At 44.8% G+C, this 23,449-nt stretch overlaps 1 protein-coding gene across 1 annotated transcript in view; it reads left to right on the top strand.

The window, feature by feature from the left end:
• The first annotated feature begins 1,964 nt into the window (after positions 1–1,964).
• Positions 1,965–23,449, top strand: part of frmd4a (FERM domain containing 4A) — a 613,918-nt gene continuing 592,433 nt past the window's right edge. Inside the window, exon 1 of the mRNA XM_080207761.1 lies at positions 1,965–2,013. Coding sequence (XP_080063887.1) covers positions 1,969–2,013 — 45 coding nt within the window. The 5' untranslated portion in view covers positions 1,965–1,968. The remainder of the gene's footprint in view (positions 2,014–23,449) is intronic.

The raw sequence follows: 23,449 nt of genomic DNA, 5'->3' as shown, positions 1-23,449 counted from the left end.
TATCCATCCTTAAACACATTCAATGAGGTAGCCTCAACTGCTTCACTGGACAGGGAATTCCACAGATTCACAACCCTTTGGGTGAAGAAGTTCCCCCTCAACTCAATCCTAAATCTGCTTCCCCTTATTTTCAGGCTATGCCCCCTAGTTCTGGTTTCACCCGCCAGTGGAAACAACCTCCCTGCTTCTATCTATTCCCTTCATAATCTTATATGTTTCTATAAGATCTCCCCTCATTCTTCTGAATTCCTCTGAGCAGAGCCCCAGTCTACTCAGTCTGTCCTCATAGGCCAACCCTCTCAACTCCGCAATCGACCTAGTGAATCTCCTCAGCTCCCCTCCAGTGCCAGTACGTCAGAATATCAGTGCCAGAAGAGCCTTAATTGACAGCGGGGAGTGGAGGGAGGTGATATCCTGGGCCTTCCGGCCCAGACGCTGATCCTGGTGGAGAAGGGGAGGTTGGCTTCATTCAGGTATGCCGCAATCCCATCTCATTCTGTACGCTTCCCAGCTCCAGGATCAGCCCCAGAATCGGAAGAATATTCCGCTCGTGGTCATCGTTTCTGAGACTCGCTTTCAGATCTTTGAATTCATTGGATTTATTCTTCCAGTGGCTGTGCTAGGATTTGAACCCCTGTATCTGCACGATATCAGCCTGGGCCACTGGATTGCAAACCCGGTGACATTACCGCTACACCACGGCCTCTCTTTCGGTTGGGGGGGTGCGGGAGAATGGGATTAATGTAAAACAAAACTGACTGGGAAAATGAATAAAAACCGGCTGAACCGTCACACCAGCTGTGTCTACAGACTTAATGTTCGTCTTCAGCTCATTAGAGACCTGAATATTTTACAGATTGTTCAATATTTTATAGCAAGTCATCACGACAGCCTGTGGATGCTGCATGTAAACATTTACATAATCAGTCTAGACTTAAAGTAGCCAGTGTTTCGAACACGGATACAAATTTATCTGCCTTTTCGGCAGCCTGTAAGGAACGGCGTCCCATTTTCAACCCTAAGTCATGGCCAGTCCATCCCGTGTTAATTAGTCAAGTGGTCCGTTGGCCGTGAGGAACCCCCATTAGCGTCAGGGAAGCCTGGAGTAATTGGTGGAAGTCTTTTGTCTGTGAGAGTTCGTCTGGTGCAGCGAGTGTACTCAGCGTGTTTCCCATGAGTGTGGAGGATCCACGGGGAATTTTGCATCCTGGTCAATTTTGGAAGGAGGAAGAGATGGAGAATTTGATCAGGTGAAGGGCCAGTAATGAACCTAATCCTTACTGAGATAGAATAAAGGTGAACGAAAGTACGCATGTGTGGCCCAGTTGCTGTGATTAACCCTTCTACACTGGCAAAGTATACCCAGTGTCGGTGCGTTGGGAGATCCCACAATGCGTTCCGTATTTGGAACAAGGATGTGGCTGGTGCTGCAGTCCGCTCACGGCACTCCCAGCTTTTACATTTCACATCGCGAGGTGCTAAAATTAGGCAATGGCGGGAGAGCAGAGGGTTAACGAGCTTTAAGTATGTGAAGGTGTTTGTTCTCTTGAAGGCTGCCTTGCAGTCAGGTGCTTGGTAGCTGGTCCCTCTGCATTGCTCCGGAATGGCTGGGTCGCTTGCACTTTGCTTCTCGCTTCCTGCTATCTCCAGAATCTCCTCCGAAGGCAGCTGCTTCAAGGTTGGGTTAAGAAATGTAGTCACAGTTTTTTTTAAAATCTAATTAAGCTTCCCTCTTCCACTCCCCTCTCCATCCCTCCCTCCCTCCCTCCCTGTGCTGCTGTTTCTGTTGCTGATCTATTTCTCTGCCTCGGATGATCGCAGGCAGTATTTAAGCAAATGTTCTCTGGCATGTTCCATTTTTGTTCTGTTCTCTGTTGCTGATTGTAGGTGTGTGGATATTCTTCAGAAAGGCCAGAAAGTTGCTTAATGTGAGGGCTTTACAGTTAACTCAGCTGGGAGGAGAGGACCATGGCAGTTCAGCCTGCGCCTGAGCCCGCGTTCAGTTTACTGACGGTAAGCGATCCTGCTGAACTGACAGATATTCTTCTGCACTGTGATTTCGACACTCTCTTTCAGAGATTAGTCTCCTTTCGCTCGGCAATGTTTAAGGTTTGTCATGTTCGTTTCGATTTCTGACCTGGCGGTGTAGCGAGGGGGTGAAATTTTGTGGCTGGGGGGGGCGGGGGTTATAAATAAGTAAGCAAAGGCCCTTCGCTGTTCAGGGGTTTCCAACCACAGAAGATGTCATCATTTCCCAGGGGAGTATGCACCGTTGTGTATCTCTGACAGGCTGGGGGTTCATTAGGCATGCTCACTAAGATGTGTAAGAAGCATTTACAGCATGCCACTAAAATCCTTTAACCACTGGCCCACGTGGTTAGAAAGGTTTGGTTTCAGTTTTTTTTTATCTGAATGATGGAAAATTGGATTTGCATGTGAAAGTTTCTGTAAGAAGCGACGTAATGTTAAATGACATTAGGGATAAACGGAGACATGCGGATGGACAGCCCTGTGTGTGGCATTGCTCACTGGTGACTAATGAGTTATCCCTTTGTTTTGTTAGAAGAATCCATTCCCATTGTCTTTCTGATAAAGGGCTTTTAAACAAGAAAAAAGACCTCATGTTCTGCAGGAACAAAGTAATGATTATGTCCTGTGGCAGCGCAGGTCCAGGACGGGCTAATCACATGATATCATGCAATGTATCCCACTGTGTAGACTTCAATATCTACTTCAATGCGACGGATGTTAAAAGCACGATCGAGTATACTCCACGCGATATGATATTTGATATTTATCTTGTGAGCAAACTGACAGACACTCCTTGTGATTATTAATATGTCCTGACGTCACAGAAGAGGAAATAAAGGATTTTGAACTCCCCAAATTAATTTGCATCGACTTCCCGTCTTAACAGCTGACTGAAGTTGGAGCGCGGCCAGATGTGCGCGGGGGAGCTTGTTGTTACGTTAGATCGTGATCGGGGTTAGGGATGGAGATAAACTAACCGTTCACAAAGTGCCTGGCAATGCCATCCTCTAACCCCACAGCACCAACCAGTGGGACGGGACCAATTGCTTTGCATGCTGCTGAGGCCTGTGGGATATCAGTCAGGCCAATAAGAGAAAGCCCAGTAGAATTGAGCATTACAGTAAGAGATATGGCAATAATGAGGCCCTTATTAAATTGCCATCTGTTCCTGCCCACAACAGCTGCGGAGCCGATAGACTGCACTGATTTGTCCTTTTGATTTTTATAGACATTACGATGTTCAGCAGTAGTAATCTGCGACTGTGTAGGTGTCTTGAGTGTTTACAATTCCCTCCCATACGCTTGAGAAATGAGTCAACAGTTCACGGCTCCTTCAGATAACTTGGGTGACACAGAGGTCAGTGGTGGCATCATAGTGGATTGGTGAAAAAGGATTAAAGAGCTAAAATAAAACATATCCTCCGATTAGACTTTCCCCACTGAGCTTCCACTCCCAGCACCGAGTGTGGGATGTGCGATGTTTGCCAATGAGGGCCGGCACTTGTAATCCGCAGAAATATTTCTCAGCTGTCTCCTTCCTCGTTTGAGCGATGGCAAACGACACAGCGCCCGTCAGCTGGAGGCCGACACACAAACTAGGTAAAGGAAGAGTGTGGATTGAAACTGGGATTCAGACACGACAACATCCACCACTCACTCAGGCTGTGCTCAAAGGGAACATTCATAATCACAATTCAAATGAAGATATGACCATTATTTATCCATCATTGCTGCCTTAAAAATGTTTTTCTCTTCCTGTGTTTCTCATTCTGTTTCACTCTGGGGCCACATGTAAACTCCTCCCCTTTCCAGCAGCAATGTTGGGAGAAAAAGGCTGTATAAGATTGTGGGAGAGTGGATGGAATTTGCTCTGTAAATGGTTGGAGGGGTTGCTATCTAAAGAACTGAAATACAAGTGCAGTAAGAGGTCTCACAACACCAGGTTAAAGTCCAACAGGTTTATTTGACAGCATGAGCTTTTGGAGCATTGCTCCTTCATCCTTCAAGGAGCAGTGTTCCGAAAGCTCGTGCTACCAGATAAACCTGTTGGACTTTAGTCTGGTGTTGTGAGACTCCCTACTGTGCCCATCCCAGTCCAACATCAGCATCACCACATCAGAAATAGAAATGGCGAGAGGTCATATTTTAACTGTGCAAAGTCTTGGTTAGACCAGACCTGGAGTAATGTGAATAATTCTGGGCTGTACACTTTAAGAAGTCTCACAACACCAGGTTAAAGTCCAACAGGTTTATTTGGTAGCAAAAGCCACTAGCTTTTGGGCCTCTGACCCTTCGTCAGGTGAACAGAGAGTTCTGATCACAAACGGGGGATGTAAAGATGCACACACAGTTTACAGAATACTGATTAGAATGTGAGTTTTTACAGCTAATAAAGGTGCAGAGTGAGTGGAAATAGCATTAAACATAGGTTAAAGGGATGTGTATTGTCTCCAGACAGGATAATAAGTGAGATTTTGCAAGCCCAGGCAAGTCATGAGGGTTACAGATAGTGCGACATGAACCCAAGATCCCAGTTGAGGCCGTCCTCATGTGTGTGGAACTTGGCTATCAGTCTCTGCTCAGCGACTCTGCGCTGTCATGTGTCGTGAAGGCCGCCTTGGAGAATGCTTACCTGAAGATCAGAGGCTGAATGCCCGTGACTGCTGAAGTGTTCGCCAACAGGAAGGGAACAGTCTTGTCTAGTGATTGTCGAGTGGTGTTCATTCATCTGTTGTCGTGGTCTCCCCAGTGTACCATGCCTTGGGACATCCTTTCCTGCAGCGTACACCTGTTGTTGTGAGACTTCTAACTGTGTTTACCCCAGTCCAACGCTGGCATCTCCACATCATCACTACACTTCAGCCAGGAAGGCTACACAAACGGATTGTAATCCTTGAATTTAGAATGTTAAGGAGTGATTTCTTGTTTCAGAAAACAAATAGTCCTTTCATACATAATTCAGTTTACACAGACGAGTAATCAACATTGATTTTTCTAGTTACAGTTAAATCATTATCATCAGTTTCAAGAGCTATAGTAATCATATAGCTCTTCAAAATTTGGTTATAAGATGTTCTTTTCAAACAGCTTCACCTGGAGCAAGACTGAAGAAAATTTGTGGAGGATCCTTAGACATTGTTGACATGCTGTACACCTCATCTTTGATAATATCTGGTAGAATGTTTCTTCGCGAGTCCCATCTGTGCTCCTTGAACTTTCGCTGGGTCTGTTAAATAGCCACAGTTTTGAGCATCTGTCTAGTACAGAACTAGTTCTTCAGGTGCAAGGCAGGAACCATCTGCAGCAAGAGAGGATCTAAACATCACCCTCGACATTCAGTGGCATTACAATCACTGAATCCCCACTATCAACATCCTGGGGATTACCATTGACCAGAAACTGAACCAGACGAACCTCATGCATTTACCCCACTAATCCTCATCCCTTGGGACACTAAGGGGCAATTAAGCATGGGCAATCCATCTAAACTGCACATCTTTAGAGTGTGGGAGGAAACCGGAGCACCTGGACGAAACCCATACACACACGGGGAGAACGTGCAAACTCCACACAGACAGTGACCCGAGCCAGAATTGAACCCAGGTCCCTGGCGCTGTGAGGCAGAAGTACTAACCACTGTACCACCTGTACCTTCCACCATAACTCTGTCTCTTCCCACACTCATTTTTCTATCTTTTAATTCCCTTAGTATCCAAAAAGCAGTTTTGAATGTTCTGAATGTCCACCGTTGTCTGGGATGAAAAATTCCCCAAGGATTTCCAGCTCTTTGAGTGAAGAAATGTCTGCGGTAATGGAGAGAAGTGTGGATAACAATAAAAATATTTATTTTCCTGAAGTGCTAAGTATGTATATTCCCTGGCATCTTCCCTTACAGAAGCACCAGCTCCCTCAATGCAGGAAATGTGCTCTAACTGCTAACACATAGCTTCAGTTTGTTTTCCATCATTGCGTAGAAACATAAAGATTGAGGTCAAACGGGACATTTAATATTTGCAGACAGCTGCCAGGGACACTGACTTCTCATTGACATCACAATCTAATGGCTCAGAGGCAGCTGCCGAGGGCTCGGACACTGCTATTGAGGTACAGCATCAACTTTAAACCCTGCTTACAGTCCACACACACATACACACATAATTCCATTGAATAAATACCTACACTCTCAGCAGGGAGGAGAGTTAGATCTATAATTTATTTATTATTATTTATTAGGCTTACATTAACACTGCAATGAAGTTACTGTGAAAATCCCCTAGTTGCCACCCCCCAGTGCCTGTTCGGGTACACATAAGGGGGACTTAGCCATCATGTCTTTTCAGCCTGTGGAGGGAAACCGGAGCACCCGGAGGAAACCCACGCAGACACCGGGAGAACGTGCAGGCTTTGCACAGACAGTGACCCAAGCCGGGAATCGAACCTGGGTCCCTGGCGCTTTGAGGCGGCAGTGCTAAACAGTGTGTCACCGGGACATTGATCAGCATCTGAGAGACGAAGATCGATTAACATACTTCCTTGGAAATTACTAAATTAATGTCATTTAAACGTGTGTGATGAGGTAAAGCGGGAGTAAGAGTTAATGAGTATTTGTCCATATGTTAGCAATTGCTGGGTGGATATTTTCTGTTCCTCTTCATTGCGCTGTTTGTGTTAAGTGGACTTTGCTCATCATTTACATTGTTCTGATGTCATTACAAATCCAATCAAAGGTTGTGTTTTGATACATTTTCTCTGCCAGTTCTTCATTACTTACAATAAGAAAGCAAGATGTGATGCATCTGGTCAAAAACTGCATCGATTGACCAAAATCCTTCCTGTATTAACTCTTACAACAGGTGATGTCATCTAACTAGTCACATAAGACCACATATAACATGGATCATGGGTCTTTGCCTTGGGGAGTTGTGCTGTGTAGTATAAAACATGCATTGCGAACGAGATGAGGAGCCCATTACACTTGTAATGACTCCTGCAGTAAAAGATAGGAATTAAGATTAACAACACATAGCATGATTGTGTCATTAAGTTAATGTAAACTTTCAGCATCTATTCAATATTAAAGCATAGATGCATTAGCAGAAACAGACATCACGGTATCGATAAGTTTTGCATACACTTGATTATTGCATTGCTCTGCATCCACACAAAGGATTGCTTTCACTCAAGGTACGCAGCTGTTTACTGAAGTACTAATAGGTTAAGTACTACCATTTGTGACAAATGCGTGTTTCAGAATGCTTTTGACGTTGATGATCTTCCTTCATGATGTACTTAAGATCCCTGAATGGTAAATTGGTTAGTAACGATCCCTGTCACTGCTCAGGGTCCTCGCATCGTGTCACCTTGTTTTTACAATGGTTAATGAATTTCTTTAAAACAATGGGGAATGAAAGCTTTACACCACACTCTGTAACAGCTGATTTGTGGCTCAGTTATCTCAGCTTTTCCTCCGGGGCAGAAATCTTATTTTATTACAAATTGGAAGAACTATCAAAGGGGAAACATTGAAATGATGCTATCGGGTAATAGTTAACTGTCATCCATTAAGCATTCCTAACTGCAGTCTTTCAGCCCCTTATTTAATATGGGGTGTGAACCTAAATGGGTTGATGTCACTCCATTGTGGCAGAGAGATCGATTTTACATAAACGCATTAGATGTTCATTATTATTCCGGAATGTAATTTCAGGTTTATAAAATTGTAGAGTTAATTAGTCTGCGAGCACTTGTTGCCCCCAAACACATCCTTCTCAGTTTCTTTATTAAATGCTTACTAATAAAAGGCACATCTCAGTTCTGGAAAGTGAATTGAATCGAGTAGTTTATACTCTAAATTCTTCAAATTAGTCTTTCTGGATAGGTATTGCTGTATCTCTGAGTGTTGTATGGGAGTGTGAGCCAGTAACTGTAACTCTGGTAGGTCAGTGTTCCCCAAATGCTATCTCCTTCGCACTGACTATTGGCATTTGGATTATTGGTAAGGCTTTCTCCTTTTGTTGCAATGAAGGGCTTGTTGAGCATGTTCAACTCAGGTCCAAAATATTGTGTTGATGTTTGTGAAATATCTCACGTGAAGAACTGACTGAGCAGAGTGGTAACTGGAGCGTTCCCTCAAGGTGGTTCTGTTATCTGTTTTGAAGAGAATGCACGGTATTCCCTCTCTTAAAATTTCTTTCCCAATGGAGAGGCATTGACCAGTGGACAAGAAGAACATTGACTCTGTCGCTGCTGTAGAGATTAGCTGCAGACTTAGAGTCATAGAGGTTTACAGTATGGAAACAGGCCCTTTGGCCCAACTTGTCCATGCCACCCTTTCTTTTTACCCCGAAACTAGTCCCAGTTGCCTGCATTTGACCCGTATCCCTCTATACCCATCGTACCCATGTAACTGTCTAAACATTTTTAAAAGACAAAATTGTACCCGCCTCTACAACTACCTCTGGCAGCTCATTCCAGACATTCACCACCCTCTGTGTGAAAAAATTGCCCCTCTGGACCCTTTTGTATCTCTCCTCGCTTAGCATAAACCTATGTCCTTTACTTTTAGACTTCCCTACCTTTAGAAAAAGGTCTAGTTGATCTATGCCCCTCATTATTTTATAGGCCTCTATAAGATCACCCTTAAGCCTTCAATGTTCCAGAAAAAAACATGTCCCAGTCTATCCAGCCTCTCCTTATAACTCAAACCATCCTGGTAGCATCCTAGTAAATCTTTTCTGCACTCTTTCTAGTTGAATAATAATCTTTCTATAAAAGGGTGACCAGAACTGTACACAGCATTCTAAGTGTGGCCTCAAATGGTTGTGCCATCTTCTAAATGGGGAGAGACTTTGGGGTGGTCCAGTGCAGCGGGATCTGGGTGTCCTTGTTCATGAGTCACAGAAAACTAGCATGCAGATACAGCAGATAATAAAGACAGCCAATGGAATGTTGGTATTTATAGCTAAAGGAATAGAATATAAAGGGAAGGAAGTGTTGTTGCAACTATACAAGGCATTGGTGAGGCCGCACCTGGAGTATTGTGCAGAGTTTTGGTCCCCTTAATTGAGGAAGGATGTAGTGTTATTGGAGGCAGTTCGGAGGAGGTTCACTAGAATGATTCCAGAGGTGAGGGCCTTGTCGTATGAAAAGAGATTGAACAATTTAGGCCGATACTCTCTGGAATTTATAAGAATGAGGGGAGATCAAAGTGAGGTGTACAAGATGATAAAAGGTATGGATAAAATAGACGTGGAGCAGATGCTTCCTCTTGTAGGCCATTCTAGGATGAAAGGTCATAGTCTTAGGATAAAGGCAGCAAATTTAAAACAGAGTTGAGGAGAAACTACTTCTCCCAAAGGGTTGTGAATCTGTGGAATTCGCTACCCCAAAGTGCAGTGGATGCTGGGATAGTAAGTACATTTAAGGAGAAGTTGGTAATGGGTTGAAAGGTAATGGGAAGAAGGCAGGAAAATGGGGATGAGGAGCATATCAGCCATGACAGAATGGCAGAACAGATGTGATGGGCTGAATGGCCTAATTCTGCTCCTTTATCTTTCGAACTTGCAAACTTTAGGTGACTTAACTTAAGATAACTCATTATAGTTTGTTCTGTCCTATTTATTCTGTGTAAGGAGTGAACAATATGTTAATGGTACCCCAATTCTGTTCCCAATAGAACAGCATGTCATTTCTTAGAACAAACAATATACACATGGGGTGTTCAACCCAAGGCCGGAAATCCTGCCCAACGTCAACGGACATTCCATTGTCCGCCCCGACCCACCCCGATTCCATGAAGGGTGGGTCGGTAGAATTCCAGCAATTATCGGGGAGGCAGTGGCCAAGTGATATTATCACTAGACTATTAATCCAGAAACTCAGCTAATGTTCAAATCCTGCCACAGCAGATAGTGGAATTTGAGTTCAATATTAAAAAAATCTGGAATTAAGTATCTACTGGTGACTGTGAAATCATTGTCGATTGTCAGATAAACCCATCTGATTGACTAATGGGGCGGCACGGTGGCGCAGTGGTTAGCGTTACTGCCACACAACGCCAGGGATCTGGGTTCAGTTCTGGACTCCGATCACTGTCTGTGCGGAGTTTGCACAGTCTCCCCGTACCTGGGTGGGTTTCCTCCAGATGCTCTGGTTTCCTCCCACAGACGTGTGGGTTAGGTGCATTGACCGTGCTAAATTGCCCCTTACTGTCAGGGGATTAGCTTGGTAAATGTGTGGGGTTATGGGGATAGGGCCTGGATGGGATTGTGGTCGGTGAAGACTCAATGAGTTGAATGGCCTCCTTCTGCACTGTTGCTGATGGTGATGATGTAACTATTTTCACAGAATTGGGCAGCACAGAAAGAGGCCATTCAGCCCACTGTGTGTGCACCTGTTCTCCAAATGAGCAACTCACACTTGATGCAATGTTTTTAATTTTCCAAAATTCCCTGGATTTGGGGAAGGTTCCATTGGATTGGAAGATATTATTCCTTTATTCAAAACAGAAAGGGAGGCAAAAGGGATGGAAGTTTGCCTTCGTTACCTGGCCTGGCTTACCCTGTGACTCCAAAGACACAGCAATGTGGTTGATTCAGAACTGCCCTCAGGCTACTAGGGATGGGCAGTAAATGCTGGCCAGCCAGCGATGCCCACACACATGAATGAATTTGAAAAATGCCAGGTTTGTAGGTAGTGATTAGTTTGGGGGTGGGGAGAAATGTGGCTTCTGATGCAGCATCGTTCCACCAGAGACTTATCAGAGATTAAATAACTATTTTTCATTGCATTCTGAGAATTTTATTGGTAATCAGGGCATATTATTCTGCTTTTGTAATTGATGTTTTGAAGTAAAGTTTTGTTGGTGGGAAAGCAGCAGATTCTTTCACACCCTCCAGATGTGATGTGATTAGTACCATATCCTGCAGATGGAACTTTAAGCTGTTTTAGGCAATTGAATTTCCAGAATGTTCCTTTCACAGATTATTCTCAGCCAACAAATACACTTACAGGGCAGAGGTATGAGTGGAGATCAAAGATACTCGTGCTGTGTAAAACCTGTGCTCATGGTGCAGTCCTTTAGGGAAGCAGAACTGGCATGGCACGGTGGCACAGTGGTTAGCACGGCTACCCCACAGCGCCAGGGACCCGGGTTCAATTTGCGACTTGGGTCACTGTCTGTGTGGAGTTTGCACGTTCTCCCTGTGTCTGTGTGGGTTTCCCCCGGGTGCTCCGGTTTCCTCCCACACTCCAACGATGTGCAGGTTAGGTGGATTGGCCAGGCTAAATTGCCCCTTGGTGCCAGGGAGACTAGCTAGGGTAAATGCATGGGGTTATGGGGATAGGGCCTGGATGGGATCATCATCGGTGCAGATTCAATGGGCCAAATGACCTCCTCCTGCACTGTAGGAATTCTATGAGAATGAATTAGAGAATAACTTGAAGCTTAGAAAAATTGCCATAGCCCCAAATGGCCATAGGCTGCTCTCTGCTTTGAGGGGAAGAGCTGACTGTTGATGATTTAACCTGAGGGTCACCACACCTCAGGCAAGGAGCAAGGTTGAGTTGACAGGGCCTTCCTGAATAACCTCAGCCAGTACAGTAACTGATCCAGTACGGCGGTTCGATGCCAGCAGCACGGGTTCAGTTCCTGTACCAGCTGACGTTATTCACGAAGGGCCCGTCTTTCTCAGTCTTGCCCCTCGTGTGAGGTGTGGGGACCCTCAGGTTAAATCACCGCCAGACAGCTCTCCCCCCTCAAAGGGGAGATCAGCCTATGGTCACCTGAGGCAACTTTACCTGAAGCTTAATTGGTTTCAGATCAATGTTAGATTCCTGGACTTACTGAGAACAGTTTCTGGAAAAACCAGTTTCTACTGAGTTTGAGGACCACAAGATCTAACAATTCCTGACATGTTTACAGTTGATTTTTAGGCAGTTGTTGGAGACATGGTAACACTAGATCAATAGATCACCCCTTGGGGGTGGGGGTAGGGGGTGAGTGTCACTCCAATCAGAGAATATTGAACATAACAAGTTCCCCGTGTCTCAACTGGCCGCAGAGCAGAAATTCGGCAGAGACCCTTGTGGTCTGACATTGTATTGGATGATGCAAAGCATTTACTCAGTGAGGCATGGGTAAAGAGGGTTAAATGTCTTTAACAGAAAGCGGGAAAGTGGAACTGATCCACTTCAGATCAGCCATGATCTTAATGAATGGCGGGGCAGGCTCGAAGGGCTAGATGGCCTACTCCTGCTCCTATTTCTTGTTAATGTACGATTCATTCATGGGATGTAGACGACAGTGGCAAGGCTCATCTCTACCCGTCCTGGAGAAGGAGTTGGTGAATCGCTTTCTTGGCAACTGCCTTACACGGCCATTTCTCAGGGCATTTAAGAGTCAACCACTTTCTTGTGAATCTTGCGTCAAATGTGGGCAAAGTGGGTAAAGACAACAAAACTCCTTCCCTAAAGGACATCAGTGAACCAGTTTGAGTTTTACAGCTAAAATATCAGACACTAGTTCAGCCTCAGCGGGAGTGTTGGGTCCAGTTCTGGGCGCTGCACTTTGGGAAGGATGTGAAGGCACTAGTGAGAATGCAGAAAGTTTCCCGAGAATGGTCCCAGGGTGTTGTAACTTCAGTTAGGATTGATTTCTTTGGAGAGAAGAAGGCTTAGAAGAAATTTAATAGAGACGTTCAAAATCATGAGGGGCCTGGGCAGAGTAGAGAAGGAGAAGCTGTTCCCACTCGTGACAGATTGGAGAATGGCAGGGCACAGATTTACAGTAATTGGCAAAAGAAATAGAATTGATTTGAAGAGAACCATTTTTACACAATGAGCGGGTCGGGTTTTAAATGCACTGAGAGTATGGTGGAGGCAGGTTCAATCGAGGCTTTCTAATGGCGTTACACTTAACTGAAAAGGAAGACTGTGCTGGTTTACAGGGAGAAGGCAGGGGAATGGTACATGGAATCATAGAATCCCTACAGTGCTGAAGGAGGCCATTCAGCCCATCAAGCTGTGCTGACAACAATCCCACTCAGGTCCTATCCCCATCACTGCACATGTTTACCTCCCTGATACCTCTACACTAAGGGATGATTGGACTGTGGGGGAAAAACCGGAGCACCCAGAGGAAACCCACACAGACATGGGGAGAACATGCAAACTCCGCACAGACAGTGACCTGAGGCCAGAATTGAACCTGTGTCCCTGGCGCTGTGAGGCAGCAGTGCCAACCACTGTGCCACTCTGCCACCATGCATTCAAATTAGGAGCAGGAGTAGGCCTCTTGAACACCATTCAATAAATCAAGGCTGATCATTTTTTTATTCATTCCTGGAACATGGGTGTCACTGGCTGGCCAACATTTATGGCCAATCCCTAGTTGCTTGAGGGCAGTTGAGAATCAACCACATTGCTGTGGCTCTGGAGTCACATGTAGGCCAGACCGGGTAAGAACGGCAGATTTCTTTCCCTAAAGGACATTAGTGAACCAGATGAGTTTACTGACAATCAACACGGGTTGTTTGGTCATCAGTAGATTCTTAATTCCAGATTTTTTTATTGAATTCAAATTCCATCACCTGCGGGGTCCCCTCAGAACATTAGCAGAGTTTTTGGTTTAATAGTCGAATGGTAATATCTCTAGGCCATTGCCTCCCTCTGATTGTACTGCAACCCCACGTTCCTGCCTGTGCTGAGTAACCTTTCACCCCCCCGCCGTTTAATCATGAATCTATCCAGCCCTTTAAAATATTCCAAAACTCTGCTTCCACTGCATTTTGAGGACGAGATTCCAGAGATTTTCGTCCCTCAGAGAAAAAAGTTCTCATCATTTTAAATAAGTGAGCATTTATTTTTAAACAGTGATCCCCTAGTTCTAAATTTTACAAGAAGAGAAAACATCCTCTCCACATCCATCCTGTTAATACCCCTCAGGATCTTGTATGTTTCAATCAAGTTACCTCTTGCACCTCTAAACTCCAGCAGATACAAGTGTAACCTCGCCAACCTTGGGTGGCAACCCACCCATGCCTGGTGTTAGTCTGTTAAACCGTCTCTGGACTCAATGCTTTAATGCAGTTAAATCTTTTAGCTTTCCTTAAATAAGGAGATCAATACTGTACACAATACTCCAGATGTAGTCTCACCAATGCCTTGTACAACTGAAGCATAACCACCCCCCATTTTTATAATCAATTCCCCTCACAATAAATAATTACATCCTATTAGCTTTCCGAATTACTTGCTGTATCTTTATAGTCATGCATTAGGACACCCAGATCCCTCTGCACTTCAGAGCTCTGCAATCTCTCACCATTGAGATAATAAGCTTCTTTCTTAATCTTCCTGCCAAAATGGACAATTTACATTTGTCCACGTTATACTTAATTTGCCAGAGTTTTGTCCGCTCACTTAACCTATCTTTGCCCCTTTGTAACCTCCTTATGTTCTCTTAACAGTTTACTTTCTGACCTATCTTTGTGTCATTAGTAAATTTCGCACCCATACCTTCAGTCACTTATCCAAGTCATTTATATATATTGTAAAAAGTTGAAGCCGCAGCAGTGGTCCCTGTGGCATTTCGCTCATTACATCCTGCCAACCAGAAAAAGACTCTGCGTCCTGTTCGCTAGCCAATCTTCCAACCATGCTGATATGTTACACACTACATCATCAGCTTTAATTCTCTGCAATAACCTTTAATGTGGCTCCTTATCAAATGTCTCTGGAAATCTAAATTCAGTACATCCACTGGTTCCCCTTTATCTACAATATGTGACTCCTTCAAAAAACTCCAATAAGTTGCTTAAACATGATTTCCCTTTCACAAAACCATGTTGACTCTGCCAGGTTGCTTGGAATTTTTCAAAGTGCCCTGCTTTAATAATCTTTAATAATCTTTAATAATCTTTAATAATAACTTCCAATATCTCCCTCTGACAGGTGATAGGCGAACAGGCGCTGGACTGCAGCAACTAGGGGAATTTCACAGTAACTTCATTGCAGTGTTAATGTAAGCTTAATTGTGACTAATAAATAAACTTTACTTAGGCTAACTGGCTTTTAGGTTCCTGCCTTCTGTTTCCCTCTCTTTTTTGAATAAAGGAATAATATCTTCCAATCCAGTGGAACCTTCCCCAAATCCAGGGAATTTTGGAAAATTAAAAACATTGCATCAAGTGTGAATTGTTCATTTGGAGAACAGGTGCACACACAATGGGCTGAATGGCCTCATTCTGTGCTGCCCAATTCTGTGAAAATAGTTACATCATCACCATCAGCAATAGCAGTGTTTTGTTCTATACTTTAACTGAATTAACGATATGTAAACTGCACAGCTGCATTGGCAGGATTTGAACACGTGTTGGTGACTCATTGGGTCACCCACCCAGATCACTAATCCACAATACTGCCACAGCTATTTACTCTTGATGATGATTGGCTAAGATTGAGCTGGATAGAGGAAACCGTGCGAGTGAAAAGACCAATGAACGTTGATACTGATGCTGGACAAAGAAATGAAGAGAGTTTGTGTTGGATTCAGTCTTTACAATGAGCTAGGGCAATCGAAATCCCTGGGACGGACCTCCCTGGCCCCTCACACTCTGCTACCACTGCCAGCGAGAAGGGAGAATTTGGCCCTCTCCAGTTACAGCAGCGGGACTGGATAACTCCAGACGTTGGGGGAGGTCGGAGACTTCCAGCCCTTGAATCATATGGAACGTTACTTCAGTAACTACAAGCGAGGAAATGCTGGAAAATCTCAGCAGGTCTGGCAGCATCTGTAAGGAGTGAAAAGAGCTGATGTTTCACGTCCAGATTTCCCTTTGTCAAAGCTGTTACCCAGTGCGTTTATTACAGTAACCAGCTTGGTTATGTTCTTAAGGCTATTCGTTCTGCAGCCATTGTCACAGTTGTTATCGGTTTTTCATTAGCATCTTATTGTCTTAAAAGATAAAGTTTATTTATTAGTCTGCTTACATTAACACTGCAGTGAAGTTATTGTGAAAATCCCCCCATTGCCAGGCTCTGGTGCCTGTTCGGGTTACACTGAGGGAGAATTTAGCACGGCCAATGCACCCTAACCAGCACATCTTTCAGACTGTAGGAGGAAACCAGGGTACCCGGAGAAAACTCACGCAGACGTGGGGAGAACGTGAAAACTCCACACAGTCACCCAAGCCGGGAATCGAACCTGGGTCCCTGGCGCTATGAGGCGAGAATGCTTCACTTTGTATTTTGCGCATCTGTAGTTACATTAGTTGCATTGTTTTAGTTGTATTAGTTGTATTGCATGAATGGACTGAACACCCTAGTGTATTCTCACAAATCTTTACCAACCTGAGCTATTTTGTGCATATTTATTTTTGCTTGCATTTTTTGAACTTGCCTTTGAAGCAACTACACTCCAAAATATTTCACTGGTGTCAAAGCACTTTGAGTCAGCAATGGATCAGACAAAACTCAGGCCTGGAATTTCACTGCAGAGTCAGAAAATCCCAGAGCCCAATCTGACTTGGGGGGAATAAGTGCCCTGTTTGTTCCAGTTGTTGCTTAGAGGGAAGGGACAGGGTGTGCGGTTGGTGGGGAGGGTGTTGGCAGGGAGTAGCGTGTTAACAGGAGTCAGACACATTGCCACCTGAAAAATTGCAGAGGCAACCGGAGAGGCTGATAGGGGCAAGCTGCATGAAATATCAGCCTTTGTGCTAAAAGCAGCCCTCACCCCTGCCCATACCAACACTCATATCCTCCACTTCAACCTGTATCCCTCTACCTAACCCCTCCCCAAGATCCCTTATAGTTCCCAGTGCCAACTTTCTGACAATTCATATGAACCTTTACTTCCCAACAAATACCCATTTCCCTTGCAGCATCCATGCCAACTAATGGAGTATCCACCACAGGCAGACCTCAGGAGCCATGCTAAGATTAAATAAAATGTCTTTAAAATGTTTTAAATGTCTACTAATGATTTCACTATTGGAAAAATTGTTATTGATGAAAACTAATACACTAGTTTTCCTTCAGTTACGTATCTCCTGATAAAACAATCATTTCCTTCAAATACTTAAACCCATATAAAAACAAGCATTTGTATTCATTGCCCAACATCAAAGACTTTTTATCCACTTGAAGCTGTCACTCAAATTTTGAATTGACAGGCACCCCACTATGATAATTATAGGTTGTGAAATCTATCATGCTGAACAAATCCTATAATGATACCCCTTATGCTTATGTCAACAGACATGGTGAAATAGCAACCATTGTTTTTTTTTAAACAACTTGCTTTTTTCTTCTTTAAAAGGCAATAGATCAAATGCCATAACAGATTGACTGTTCCAATGATTTTACTTTTTTGTACGTATCAGACCTACTTTTTAACAGTCCTAAAGGGCATCTGACATCCCGCAAAGTACATCTGGCCCACAGGAGTCCTTGGACCTCTCTAAAGAGGTCTGTTACCTCTACAAAAAGGTACACTGTCTCTTTGAAGAACTTTGGCAAGCTTAGACCTTCTCCTGAAAAGTCTGTAGGTTGTATTTTGGATAAAAATTGGGTCAATTTCAAGGCAGCAGCTGTCTCTGTGAACCATGAATGTGCAAAGTAGAACCTGCCCCTGGTTCCCCCCTCCCGGTGAAAATGGTAGATGTCGGGTCCAGGATGGGATTATGGAAACCGGGGTTCTGGTGGTTAAGCCAGAGACCCTCTCTGTCCCCGCGAAAATTCAGGCCTAAGAATTCCACACAGTAAATGGGTAACACATTGCAGTTACCCCTGGCAATGTTCCTTTGCAGAAAGTGTTTTTTTTATTTGTCTTGTTTCCCTTGGTGTCCCCTTTACCGCAGCATTTAGTAATTACTTCAAGAAAGGAGTCAGAGCATCAGGCTTATAGCCCTTTTGCAATTATAAAAATAAAGAAATGGAGAACTAGTTTCATAAGGGGTATTGAGGAAATCAGAGCAAATGTTTTTCATGCAAGTTACAATTTGGTCATAAAACAGCGTGAACAGTCTGGGTGAGCACATTGCGGGCTCCCTGAGGCAGGGTTTGAGTCAAAAATTCTGGTTGAAAGTTTGTTTTCTTTGATCAGAGTGAGGGCACTGTGTGAAGTGAATCTTTATCAGTTCCTAATTAGTGCAGCACAGAAAAAATTTGCAACACAAATTTGCAAACTAATCATAGAATCCCTTCAGTGCAAAAGGAGGCCATTCAGCCCATTTGAGTCTGCACCAAATACAATCCCACCCCATAACCCATCCTTTTACCCAAGCTAGTCTCCTAACACTAAAGGGGCAGCGCTCTGAAAGCCAGTGGCTTTTGCTACCAAATAAACCTGTTGGACTTTAACCTGGTGTTGTGAGACTTCTTACTGTGGAAGGAAGCCAGAGCACTGGGAGGAAACCCACACAGACACGGGGGAAATGTGCAAACTCCACACCGACGGTGACCCGAGGCTGGAATTGAACTGGGTCCCTGGCACTGTGAGGCAGCGGTGCTAGCCACTGCGCCACTGTGCCATCCTTCTCCATTCCAGCCCTGATAATCACAGCAGGTGTGTCTACAGATTTGGAATTGTTAACTTTGCAATTTATTACCTTGCCATCCCCTGAAATACTTGAACACTTCAGGAATTTGGCACTTTATCGAGATAAACGAACCTCAATTTTACGTGGCATGGTTTTTTGAGGAAAAACCTGCGTTAACAAGGTTTAGTCTTTGTGCCGTTTGATTTGCTGTTCTTCCCATCTCCCAGCACAGGAATATTTCCCTGATCTTTCTTGGTGGTATTTTATGATAGTTCTACACCTCATCGATGTACTGGATCGGTAAACTGCTGCAGACATAGTCTGGCGAATCTAACTGAACAGAACGGATGTGACATTCTAAATAACAGAGAACAGCAGCACCACGAGAGTGTCTGTGGCGTTACCGGTCACAGTGCAAGTGCCGTTAGCATTGACCATTCCTGAATAAAGTGACGGCATTACAATATTCTTGCAAGCACGACCCTTCCACTTGAAACGATGCCACCTTGCCTCAAATAACAGAAGTCAAATGAAATTCGCGGAAGAAATGGCAACACCAAATTGATGGCTTTAAATTATATCACAATTTTCCAAACCACTGGGCACTGTGAAGTAATCACTGCAAAGGCTGTTTTTCTCCAGATAAACGCACGCTTGAATACATTTACAAGCCTTCCGTGGAAACTACATGCAAAATAAGAGTGATGAGTGAAAGTATTCCCTCTGACAAATCTGAATTGTTGGACCTTGTTCCACCTTGTGTCACGTTTAACCCAGAGGTGGGTGACCTGTGGCCGGGGTTGGAGGGGGAGGGCGCGTGCTGGGATTCGGAGCACCAGACATTTTATTGACCGTTGCCCACACACAGGGGTTGCCACAATCCGCTGATATCCATCCATGTGGGTTTTTTACCTCCCCTACCAGTGTGATTGAAGTGATTCGCACGTGAAGCAAAGGCGAGTAAGGTGAGGTGGGTGCTAATTGCTCACAATATTGACTGTGAGAGCCGTGAGCTCCCTCTGTGTCCAAAGTGTCAATATTTCTTTTGTTTTTACCCTTTGATGTTGATGGCAGTTTTATTAACATGTAAAGGATCGAGCATTTCCAGCAACACGCTGTGAAATTCTCGGGCGTATTAAATGTATTTAATCTTATTCACGGGGTCACGGCCCCCTGAGATGGAGGAGGCCACTCGCTAACTGAGACTGCCCAGCACTGATTTAACCCCGAGTTAGCTGCGGAACTGACCCTCTCTCTCTCTCTCTCTGTAAGAACGCTACCTGATAAGAGGTTTACCCAGGAAATAGGAGCTGGATTCAGTCACGAGGGAACATAGGCTCAAGGTGAGGGGTGGGAGGTTTAGTGGGGGGAGTGTGAGGACGAACATTTTTACCCAGAGGGTGGTGACGATCTGGAATGAGCTGCCGGGGAGGGTGGGGGGGGCGGGTTGCCTCACATCCTGTCAGAAGTATCTGGATGAGCACTTGGCACGTCACAACATTCAGGGCAGTGGACCCCCCGGCAGATGGGGCGAGATGGGAGTTCAGGTGTTTCTAATGTGTGGGTGCAGACTCGATGGGCTGAAGGGCCTCTTCTGCGCTGTATGGTTCTGTGAATGTGGTTCTGTGATTGGCCACTTTGTCTTTCAAACCACCTTCACCATCCAGCCAGATCATGACTTATCTCCTACATCAATCCCCCTTCCCACACTATCCCCGTGTCCTGTGATTCCCGCAGAATTCAAAGATCCGTCGACTGCTGTTGTGAACGTGATCAGCAACTCAGCATCCGGAATTCTCTGGCTCCAAAGACTCATAACCTTTTGAATGAAGAAATTTTTCCTTCTCTTTGTTCAAAATGGCCAGCCCCTGATCCTGAGAGTGTGATCTCCGTGTGTTCGATTCCCCAGTCGGGAGAAACATTTTGTCAGCATTTACCTTGAAGAATTTTATGGTGTTTCAATGAGGTCACCCCTTCTAAAACCTCTTCTGAATTCCAGCGGTTTGGGACATCACTAATTGCTTCCTCGCGGGCACACATTCATAGTACCTGATTTTTTTATAATTCAATCAGTCATGACCTTGTTACCCACCCCGGAGAACCCATGAGGAGGCAGATTGTGAAATAAATAGAAAAGTTAGTGACAAAATGTTCATAGAATTACTACAGTGCAGTAGGAGGCCATTTGGCCCTTTGAGTCTGCACCAACTACTATCCCACCTAGGCCCTCTGCTCATAACCCCGGGCATTTACTCTCACTCGCCCCCCTGACACCAAGGGGATATTTAGCATGGCCAATCCACCTAATCCGCACGCCTTTGGAGCCCCCAGAGGAAACCCACGCAGACATGGGGAGAATGTGCAAACTCCACACAGACAGTGACCCAGGCCGGGAATCGAACCCTGGTCCCTGGCACTGTGAGGCAGCAGTGCTAACCCACTGTGCCACCGTGCCGCCCCAGTATTTCTGGCTCATGCAGTACCTAATTCCTGAGAAACATCTCGAGCTAGAATTGGACAGGAGAATGTTGATATTTCTAAACATTGACAACATCTGCATCAAAAAAAAGGATGCAAATTCACCCAAAGAATAAGCAAATTAAGCTGTTAAAACATTCGGAAAACTTTCACTGAAGTGAGTTGAGGGAGAGAAGCTGGACTTCCAGGAAGATGTGGATTTTAACCTGGGTTCAGTCTGTGAGGTGGGAGGTCTCAGGTGACTGAAGGAATCAGGTGTTGTGACATGGAGAGATGGATGTGGGGCAGCACAGTGGCACCGTGGTTAGCACTGCTGCCTCACAGCATGAGGGATCCAGGTTCGATTCCCGGCTTGGGTCACTGTTTGTGTTTGCACATCCTCCCCGTGTCTGCGTGGGTTTCCTCTGGGTGCTCCAGTTTCTTCGCACAGTCCAAAGATGTGCGGGTTAGGTTGACTGGCCATAATAAATTGACCCTAGTTTCGGGGAGATTACCAGGGTAGATATGTGGGGTTACAGGGATAGGGTGGGATTGTTGTTGGTGCAGGCTTGATGGGCTGAATGGCCTCCTTCTGTACTGTAGGGATTGTGTGAAATCTTCACTCCTGCTTCTTGTTTATAGATGGATGATTGGAACTCGATAGGAGGCACTGCCTGGCTGCTGGGAGGAGGAGGGGGGATTCAGGCAATAGGAGATGATGAGAACAGTCCTCAGTACAGCTTAGTCTGTCAAAGGGGGGTGGTCTCAGAGGGGAGAGTGAGGGGAGGAATCCCGAGGGAGGAGAGGTGACAAAACTGCTTCCTTGAGACCCAAAGGGCACAAAGAAACATAACATTTTTTCAAACTCCTCCATTAATTGTTCTGGCTCGGGCTTCGGACTTGATATTCAAAAACTGTGTTTAAAGTGGCAGATCAAGATGTCATCAGAGCCTGATTTACATATTTAAAGGATCCCTGGGTGTAACTGATGTCTGTGATTTGAAATGAAGAGTTGGCCGAATTGGATCAGGAATGGAATGGGTGAGTTACCCTGTCCCATGGCAATTTTCCAAGGAGTTTAAATCGAGGTCCAATTTCATCTGCTCCAAGTGTAGGTTGAGAATATTCCGGGTGCCATGTCAATGTTTCCAATCTCTGATGATACTGTGCCTTTAAGAAATCTATTTTTTATCATTTTTCTAAGAGGTATGTTTGAAATTCAGCTCTGTTTTACACAGTGCCAATTTGTCTACACCAGGCAGTTCACACACTGAGAATGCAGGCTAATTATTGATTTTAACTAGTGGCTAACCCGAGTTAATGCATTTTTGTTTATTTTGATTTTCCCCTGGGATTTCAGAGTAAGGGTTTTGATTGGATCGATTGACAGAGACAGCCATGTGAATGGGTAGACTTAAGCTTTCAGAGAAAACACTCAGTTCTCTTTTATTTTTAAACAGGCAGTTTCTACTGTGACGTTGGTATACCTTTAAGAGTTTTTTTCTAATCACGCTCCCCGAAGCTCACAGCCTTAACTGATGCCATTGGCACCGGGTTATCTCTAGGAGCTCTTTTATTGCTCCTTAAATGGGCGGCTGTTTATTTTACTGGGATGGGCGGCACAGTAGCACAGTGGTTAGCGCTGCTGCTTCACGGCTCCAGGGTCCTGGGTTCGATTCCCAGCTTGGGTCACTGTCTGTGTGGAGTTTGCACATTCTCCTCATGTCTGCGTGGGTTTTCTCCAGATGCCCCGGTTTCCTCCCACAGTCCAAAGGCGTGGCCATGCTAAAATTGTCCCTTAGTGTCCTGAGATACTTAGGTTAGAGGGATTAGCAGGTAAAATATGTAGGGATATGGAGGTAGGGCCTGGGTGGGATTGTGATTGAAGGGCTTCTTTCTGCACTGTATGGTTCTATGATTCTATGTGTATGATTCTGCATTGTTAGGAGGAAGAATGTTTGCAAGTCAGGCGACAGGAGCCCTTTCATTTTTGCTTCTGAGCTGGAGGTTTGAGTTTTAGATCGGTTATCAAGTTGAAAAGCAGAGTCTCTCTCTCTGGAGACTACTGTTCGAGGCTACCAGAAGATAGATGTCCCTCTGTCTGTCTGTCTCTCTCACTCTCCAGTGATGTTCAGAAGGCTCTGGGACAGTTAACAAGGTGTGAAGATGCCTGCGTTGGACTGGGGTAAGCACAGTTAGAAGTCTCACAACACCAGGTTGAAGTCCAGCAGATTTATTTGGTAGCACAAGCCACAAGCTTTCAGTGCGCTGCCCCTTCGTCAGGTAAGTGGGAGTTCTGTTCACAAACTGGGCGTATAAAAATACAAAGTCACTGCTACCACATAAACCTGTTGGACTTTAACCTGGTGCTGTGAGATTTTTTACAGCTAACAAGCACAAGCATATAAGCATGTGTGTCACTA

This window comes from Carcharhinus amblyrhynchos, chromosome 19, assembly GCF_965287045.1.
Source record: "Carcharhinus amblyrhynchos chromosome 19, sCarAmb.v2.hapA, whole genome shotgun sequence".
Classification (NCBI taxonomy): Eukaryota; Metazoa; Chordata; class Chondrichthyes; order Carcharhiniformes; family Carcharhinidae; genus Carcharhinus; species Carcharhinus amblyrhynchos.
The sequence above is the reverse complement of the archived record's forward strand: the minus strand, read 5'-3'. Positions and strand labels throughout refer to the sequence as shown.